An 8,075-nucleotide genomic window follows, 5' to 3' on the forward strand; every position below is an offset into this window, starting at 1 on the left:
TTGTTTTGGCGTTATGAATTACATTCATTAGATGACAAATTTTCAATTACCAAGTTCTCCCCTACATTACTGAACGTTCACATTTTTTAAATTTAAAATTGGAAGGTGTTGCAACATAATCATTTCTTCTAGGCATCATGGTAGGATAACAAAACCAAACATAACCGCTGAGTGAAAAATGGGCCATTCATTCACTGATGCAATTTACAAGCATCACCAGAGCAATCAAAACATAAAATTTCGCTGCACAAATCACCAGAAAAATGTTTAAAACCCATAATTTTAAGTTGCTACATACAATAACGTAGCAGTAAATTTATCATTTGTAAAAATGGTATATCACCAAATTCATGAAATCTAGTCACAGAAACTAAATTGAATTGAATTTACGTTTGCCAATTACAGCAACCTCTTCCTAGAAAGGCAAAAGCAAGCTCGACATGCAAACAAGAATTGCAGACCTAGACGGTCCAATTTATTGGCAAAAAAATATAGTACTATCCGCCTTGTTTGAAGGGACCTCCAATTACTGCAAAATGGAAAAGGTGGAACTAGTAAAATGAAAAACTGCTTATGCAGTAGCTTGCTTCAAATATGCAATGAGGTCAGCACGATCTTGTGGCTTCTTCAATCCAGGGAACACCATCTTGGTACCGGGGATGTACTGCAAAAAGAGGTTTCACACGGATCAGGTTGACTAGAATAAATATGGAACTAAATATGTTTAAAAAACAAACACTGAAATTGTCAATATCCCAACCCACTCATGCAAGGGAAGCTAACAGCCCCTCAACAAAACACAAAAAATCATTAAGAGTTCTGAAAGCTCAAGTCAAAACTAATTTAGATAAAATAATAAAATATGTTATCTTTGTAGTATTTTTCCTGTCAGTCTGCCAACCGGGCTTCCAATCTCATTCATTTAGAGGAACTGTTTTACCAGAGCAAAGAGGAAATCTCTGCTTTTCCATCCTCGCTTATAAATCAAAAGGTGATTAAAAAAAACTTTTAAACACAAACCTCGTTCCCTTTTCACTTACACTCAATTTCTTAACACTTTCAGCAATTTGTACAATGTGATATCCATTAAGCAAGAGTTCTCATAGACTCTTCATGGTTACCATATGTAACCCAAAATGCTTGAATGAAATTGGAGGGAATATGTTCAGCTCTAAGACTACACCAAACATCATGCGCGTAAGACTACAGCACAAAAAATGAAAAAGGGAAAAAGAAGTTTGATTTTGTTGCAACTACAGCTAGCATGTACCTAAGAAATTACTGTGTTTTAGGCTGTGGCTATGAGCACCCCATGAATCCCATGAGCCATGAGGTAGACAAGGTGGATTAAGTAAATTCATACCTTCTTGGGGTTCAGCAAGTAATCATACAATGTCTTTTCCTCCCAATTCACAGCCATGTTTTTGTTAGCAGCAGAATAGGAGTATCCAGGAGTTGTACCAGACTGCCTCCCGAAAAGGCCATTCAGATTGGGTCCTGAAAGTATTAATAATCTTAATTAGACATGTTTAATTGAACTGAGAACGAGCAAAACTGTCTTGAGTACAAATTCCCCATTGATAGAGAAACTGAACAATCAAGTGCGTCAGCATACATGTCAAATTATACATGCAAGTTTATAGACAATCCAGGATACCGGATGCAACACATTTGTATACAGTCACTAAGACAGCCACTTAAAACTTAAAGTCATATAAGGAAAGTATCAATGGTGCACCAAATTTCATCCAAATGTTGTAGAAGTTGAAAACAAAGCTCATCCATCAATCAAACATAACATCTATAGGTTGCCAAACTGTATACAGTTACTAAGACAGTAATTCAAAATTGAATGTCAGCTGAGCATTAAGCAAAGAATCAATGGTGCAACCAATTTTCATCAATCCGGCGTCTTAACAGACCACTAGCCCTAAAACTTTGTAAAAATTAATTTACAGAAATAACCTAATACATAACAATAAACTACAGTAGCAACCAAAGAGACAATCACCATCAGGTGTTGCATAATATACATAGCTGTTTAGTTTAATATAGCTTTCATTTCTCACTAGGATGGAAAATCATAAAGAACCATTCATATTATAAGACAAACACGAAAATCTCGTTAGTTTTCTCATGCTTTCTCAGCAACCAAACAGGAAAATTATAAATCAAAACAAAACGACGAATAACTTGATAAAGAAGCCGATCAGATTTAAAATTATACACAGAGATCAAACAATCCACAGAAAAAATAGAAACTAAAGCGAAAATCTATGATCAGGGCAACGCGTACAAAAAAAAGGCTTATAATTGTCAGATCCAAACAAGGCACAATCAAATTATTAAAATCAATCACCAAAAAAATAAACGAAATCTGAGATTTTGCGAGGGATAGATGACAAGATTACCCTGCTTGTGACCGGCGCCTTTATCGACAGTGTGGCACTGAGCGCACTTCGTCCTGAAGATCTTCTCCCCGGCCTTTGCATCACCGGGTGGTGCTTCAGCAAACGACGCCATTTCTGGAGAGAGAAGGGTGAGAAGGAGAGATTTAGGGTTTGCAGACGAAAGAGTTATGATTTGCGAGAGACGCACCGCAGCGAGCTTTCTAGGAAGCAACTCTCAATTTATTTATTTTTAGGGCACAAGAATACTCTAGACGAACAAGCAAGGAGGGAACGTGGTGTGCCGCAGGCCCTAGGTTTGGTTACGTGGCGCATTTTTAGTGGCCCATATTTTTTATTGTTAATTTGTAGCGTGATGCGCGTGTAGACCGTTCGTGTGGAGGCCTTTTTTGATATTCAGCGAAAAGGGGAAAGTCTTCGGACGAAAATGCGGCCTTTCCACAACGATAAATTCGACGTGTATTATTCTCTTTCTTATTTTTTGGAAAATTAGACGTGTGCCATTGCAATCATGCCATGGGTGCAAGTTACGTTGAGGCCTTTTTTATTTTTGAAAATGTTTGCCATTGCAAATATGTCAATGTACGTAACATTTTTCAATAATGAGGAACAAATTGGAGTATAAAGAATCTCATTGCTAATATTTTCAATAGAGACCCACATTATGATTAATTAGTGTTCAATTAATAAAGCAACATTTTCCATATGATTAGTCGCCGTTTTCATCATGTAATACATTGTTTATGGGGAAGTCTCTTTGTCAGTATTGGATTGCAGGTTTAGGATTTAGGATTTAGGGTGCATGTGGTGACTTCTGGGACGCGACGAACCAGGTCATCCCTTATTAAGTATGAAGGGTCAAAGTCATCTCTTGTTAAGAGAAAAGGACTAGGGTCGCCCTTCTCATTCCTGTCATGGTCCGGCGAGTGCCTACAACAGACAGAAAGAGTGTGAGAACGGGGGTCCGCATATGTTATCAAATCTTAATCGAGTCCTGGACTTCCACTCGTAATTAGGTAACGAGTTCGGGAGTTCAGAGCAATCGGATGACCATATTGGTGAATTCGATGAAGAACCCCGACCAGAGCGAGTCTCAATTACCCTAACACTTCATTTCTTGGAAGAGCAGCCCTTCTTGGGAATGTCAGAGTATCGGTGGAAGTGAAGTTTCAACCTACACTTGTGAGCCATGGGATCAAGGTACTCGAAACTCATTCTTAAAGTTTCTTTTTATAGTATCATTCAAGATAGCTCAACCAATTCGGATAATAATGCAAAGTTTCAATCTTAAAAAGTAGTCTTATGTGACGAACTGAAACTCCAAGTCTCATTCAATTTTTGAAAAAGGATAATGATATCCCCCACGAAGTTAGTCTGTAATGCAAAATGGAATCGAGATTGATTTTGCCCGAAAAACAAAGCCATAACCTACACATTTCACAGAACTCGAAGTTGAGGTGGCTATACTCACCCAAGTAGGTGAAAATAAGTCAAGTGCACGACTAATATAAACCCAAAACTTATATATTAAAAGGAAGCAAGGGATGTCTAATACATCTGCATATAAGGTTCACTCATGAATCCATCGTCAAAAATAAAGTATATGCCAAATAAAGAAAGTGTCTCACATCACTGAATTCACTATGTCAACCTAAAATTATACTCCCCGATCTCATAATCATGAACGGAGATTTCGCGGCCTGTGATAACTAAGGCGATATCACATGTGGCAAGAGGCGCACGATGCACTGCATATCGAGGAGAAGGTATGTATAAGGGGTTCAACCCGAATATGAACTTATAGTCTACGATCCCGATCCTCATCTCCCTATAATTGGCGTTGGGACCAGCCACAACCTTATGGTAAAGAGGTGGTTGTCCTTGCACTTAACCATGCCTGAAGTGTTTAGCAAATTCCTTATAAAATTGAGCACAACACATATCATACCATCTAATATTGTTGTCCTTATTTTTTATTAGGGCTTCTTAGATGTAGGTCCAAAACGATTAGTTGTCATTGGGTTTAGTCCTCGCGTCTTTGGTTTTAGATGTAGGTCCTTTGACATTTATTACTTTTTTTGTTGTGTCAATTTTAGCCTTTGAGATAAATAAAGAAAACACATTGAAAATCTAAATTTAATGCATTATTTCATTGTAATTGAATTCTAGAATTTAAATTTTGAATTATTTTCTTGATAATATTCCTAATATATTGATAAAATACAATTTAATCACTAAAAAATATAGAAAAGTTGATATAGATCCAAATTCCTATTGAGGAGTTGGGTTTAATTCTTGGATTTGGTGACTTTGATCCAAGTCCTTTGAATTAGCTGTCATTGGGTTTAGTCATCGCGTCTTTGGTTTTAGATGTAGGTCATTTGACATTTATTACTTTTTTTGTTGTGTCGATTTTAGCCTTTAAGGTAAATAAGGAAAACATATTGAAAATCTAAATTTAATGCATTATTTCCTTGTAATTGAATTCTAGAATTTAAAGTATGAATTCTTTTCTTGATAATATTCCTAAATATATTGATAAAATACAATTTAATCAATAAAAAACAAGAACCCACATATTATATCAATAGATCAGACAAGTACCCACATTAAATTATGTACCTGACATACAGGTAAATAATGTTATTATTAGCAACGAAAAATACTTAGTGATAAATCGTGTTACCTATAAGTTAAGAACATAAATTAGAAGACTACCTATAAGTTAGATGCAAAAATAGACAAAAAAAAATTGTATGTTACCTATTTATTAAAAAAAAAAAAAAAGGTACATAAAATACTATTACACATTGTCGAAAATATGAAAAAACATGTATATACCTATGCAATAGGCAATAGGCAATATGACATAAATTACTATTACCCGATTCAAGTCATAAGGAGCAACATTTGAACAAAAAATGATTTTAAAAATAAATAAAGATTACATCATAAAATATTAAAATAGGAATGTAATTTTATGTGGCACAAAATTCAAAGGACTTGGATCAAAGTCACCAAATCCAAAGATTAAACCCAACTCCTCAATAGGAATTTGAATCTATATCAACTTTTCTGTTTTTATTATGGCCAATAGCGATATTTCTACAACTGAAGTGGTTTTTTGAGCATCTGAAGTGGCATGTCCGTAATTTCGTTTCTTTTCAATCCTAAATGTTCCATGTCATTGGGCCGTTTTTGAAAGTGGACCGGTTGAAACCTTGGGCCACTTAGGGATAACATTTTGGTTCTAACAGTGATAACACTATTTTGCTTTCCCGAAATACTCGTTTCATAGAAGTCTTTCTCCAAATTAGGGGTTTTGTGCTATCTGGTGTTGCAGGGAGCAACTTAAGAGATAATTCAGCCTATCATCTCCTGCCATGTGATATATATATATATATATATTAAATACAGCGCTGTGAGCTCATTCTCTGTTGATGTTCAGTTTGAAGACCCTTCCTTTTCCTTTGACAGCTCTACCCTGTTTGCACTGTGAGCTCAGTCGATGTTCATTTTGAAGATACTAGCACCATGAAAAGGTTCAGGTACTTCTCCAACTCTCACAATCTTGACTCCCTATTATCACAATCCAGACCATTATTTCATGCTCCCATTTTTCTTCCCAAAACCCTAGCCTCGCATGAGCCCTCTTCTGGTAATTTCTTGAATTCAAATCGGTTTCACACGAAATCTGCTTGCTATTCAGTGAGTTCCTTGATTTCCTCAATCGGTTCTTCCGCAGTTTGTACTTCAGCAGCCCCATCTTCTCAAAAGTTGCAATCTTTACATTTGTACACGAGTGGTGTTGATAAGGGCCTGTTCGTGAATCTTTACTTGCTTAAAGATCAATATCATGGACGCTTTCAGGCATTTTCAACTGCGTCTTCTGATGCGTTCGAGCCTCCCTCGCCACCAGGAGCTTCAGGTTCTGATAAGAAGCATGGGTTGGGGAACGTGGGTATTGATGGGATTGGACCGACTTCAAAGCAAGTTTTGGAAATTGTTGGTATGATTAGAAGGGGTGAGAATGATTTGCCGTCCAAGTTGAATTCGATGAATGTAAGTCTATCTATTGCCTACATTGCTCAGATTTTTCAGGTGTTGAATTCCGAAAAAGTATCTGCTTTGTGTTTGTTTGATTGGATTAAGAATTCACAGCCCATTAGTTGTTATGGAAATGATATTTGTAGCTTGGTTATTGATAATTGTGGGCGGGTGGATGATTACCATGCAATGCTTCACATTATGAATGACTTCCGATCAGCGGGAATTTGTCTCACACGGAATGCATTTGAGTTTATATCTGTTTCGTCATCAAAGGAGGCTTCTGTTATCAAAGTGGTAGAGGTATTGAATGAAGTTGGTGGATCGTTTCGATCCGTTGGTTTGCTCTCTTTGATTGAGATGCTCAGTGTCAAGGGTTCATTTAAAATGGCCGAGTTTGTGATGAAAATAACGGAGAGGAAGAGATCTTATTACAATATCATGATAAGAGAAAGTTGTCGGAGAAGAAATTTTGGCAGAGCTATTGATATGCTTGATGAGATGAGGCAAGTCGGTTGTGACCCAGATTCCAAAACTTACAACTATATACTCAGTAGCTTATATAAGAACTACAAATCTGCCGTAGCTACTAAACTGTTTGAACAAATGTTAGAAATGAATTGTTCTCCTGATGAAATAACCTACGAAATACTGATTTGTTACTCATGTAAAGTTGGAAATTTTGATTTTGCACGCAAGTTACTTGATAGTATGGTATTGAAGGGCATTAAACCTCGACTTACATCGCATGCAGCCTTTGTCAAGGGTTATTTTAACTTGCGGAGATATAAAGAAGCATATGAGTATGTTGTTGATTCAAGTGTTAAATACAGTTGCTTTAGCAATTCAGTTTACAGTTTGCTTGCAAGGCTATATATGAATGAAGGAAATGTAGTCATCGCCCAAAATATTCTGATTGACATGATTAATAAGGGTCTTAAACCGGATTTTGCAGTGTATACAAAAGTTTTGAAAGAGCTCTCCAAGACAGGCAGAACAGGCTTGGCTGAAGATTTGAGTAGCAGGTTCTGTAGTCTAGCATGAAGTGGATAATGTATTCCAAAAATCCATTGGTATTTTAATTTTAATTTTGTTTGATATGGTTTAACTTGCAGTGTCTGTTTGTATACTGGCCTCTTTGTCCTTTCCAGTTGAAGTGTTGAATTCAGACTTCCAATTGATGAAGTGATTTTTCAAAAGCATTTCTGCTAGAGTTAATGCAAATCAGTTTAACTTTCTGATTTTCTTCCTCAACGAGGTTTCATGTTGTTCTGCAGGCCATAAGAAAAATAAATATTGTGTCCCCAAATTTCTTGTTGTGTTGGACTAGAGTTTCGAAAAGAAAATAGGTAATGCATACCTTTTCTTTTATTCCTACAGTTTCGATTGATTGGCTGGCATTCTTTTTAGAATATTAAAACTGCACAGGCGGACCTTAAAACCATAGACATACATGTAGCTTTTAAACGTACTCTTGGTGACACTGAAGACAATGGACAGAGAAACCTGGCTTAATTTATGTGTTAATCAACATTCTGGTAAGGTACTGTTCTTGCTTCATTACATGTAGTTTTAGAAATTAAAGTAAGTAAAAGGAACCCTTTTTTGGGGTAAATTCTA

At 36.3% G+C, this 8,075-nt stretch overlaps 2 protein-coding genes across 3 annotated transcripts; one reads left to right on the forward strand and one right to left on the reverse strand.

Annotated features, from left to right (window-relative positions):
* Nucleotides 1-252: 252 nt before the first annotated feature.
* Nucleotides 253-2,641, reverse strand: LOC117614876 (cytochrome c). 2 transcript variants are annotated; one of them, XM_034343801.1, is made up of 4 exons: nucleotides 2,412-2,641; nucleotides 1,364-1,497; nucleotides 1,017-1,020; nucleotides 606-664 (listed from the first exon to the last, which is right to left on the reverse strand). In XM_034343801.1, the coding sequence occupies exons 1-4, from the start codon at nucleotides 2,521-2,523 to the stop codon at nucleotides 606-608; spliced, it is 309 nt and encodes a 102-aa protein (XP_034199692.1). In that variant the 5' UTR covers nucleotides 2,524-2,641. The 2 variants fall into 2 exon arrangements, with proteins under 2 accessions (XP_034199691.1, XP_034199692.1); XM_034343800.1 differs by lacking the exon at nucleotides 1,017-1,020 and having other exon boundaries at nucleotides 253-664; nucleotides 2,412-2,634.
* Nucleotides 2,642-5,856: 3,215 nt separating this feature from the next.
* Nucleotides 5,857-7,694, forward strand: LOC117619241 (pentatricopeptide repeat-containing protein At1g09900-like). The gene is made up of 2 exons (XM_034349524.1): nucleotides 5,857-6,066; nucleotides 6,154-7,694. The coding sequence occupies exons 1-2, from the start codon at nucleotides 5,943-5,945 to the stop codon at nucleotides 7,497-7,499; spliced, it is 1,470 nt and encodes a 489-aa protein (XP_034205415.1). The 5' UTR covers nucleotides 5,857-5,942; the 3' UTR covers nucleotides 7,500-7,694.
* Nucleotides 7,695-8,075: the final 381 nt, after the last annotated feature.

This window comes from Prunus dulcis, chromosome 1 (genome assembly GCF_902201215.1).
Source record: "Prunus dulcis chromosome 1, ALMONDv2, whole genome shotgun sequence".
NCBI lineage: Eukaryota > Viridiplantae > Streptophyta > Magnoliopsida > Rosales > Rosaceae > Prunus > Prunus dulcis.

Excerpts from the sequence above, each read along its gene's own strand:
- LOC117614876 (XM_034343800.1), bottom strand. The coding sequence starts at position 2,523 with ATGGCGTCGTTTGCTGAAGCACCACCCGGTGATGCAAAGGCCGGGGAG. Across the intron at positions 1,498-2,411 it reads AGGCGCCGGTCACAAGCAGG|GACCCAATCTGAATGGCCTT; the intron begins GTAATCTTGTCA and ends TAATACTTTCAG. Across the intron at positions 665-1,363 it reads ACTTGCTGAACCCCAAGAAG|TACATCCCCGGTACCAAGAT; the intron begins GTATGAATTTAC and ends CTCTTTTTGCAG.
- LOC117619241 (XM_034349524.1), top strand. The coding sequence starts at position 5,943 with ATGAAAAGGTTCAGGTACTTCTCCAACTCTCACAATCTTGACTCCCTA. Across the intron at positions 6,067-6,153 it reads CTCGCATGAGCCCTCTTCTG|TTTGTACTTCAGCAGCCCCA; the intron begins GTAATTTCTTGA and ends GTTCTTCCGCAG.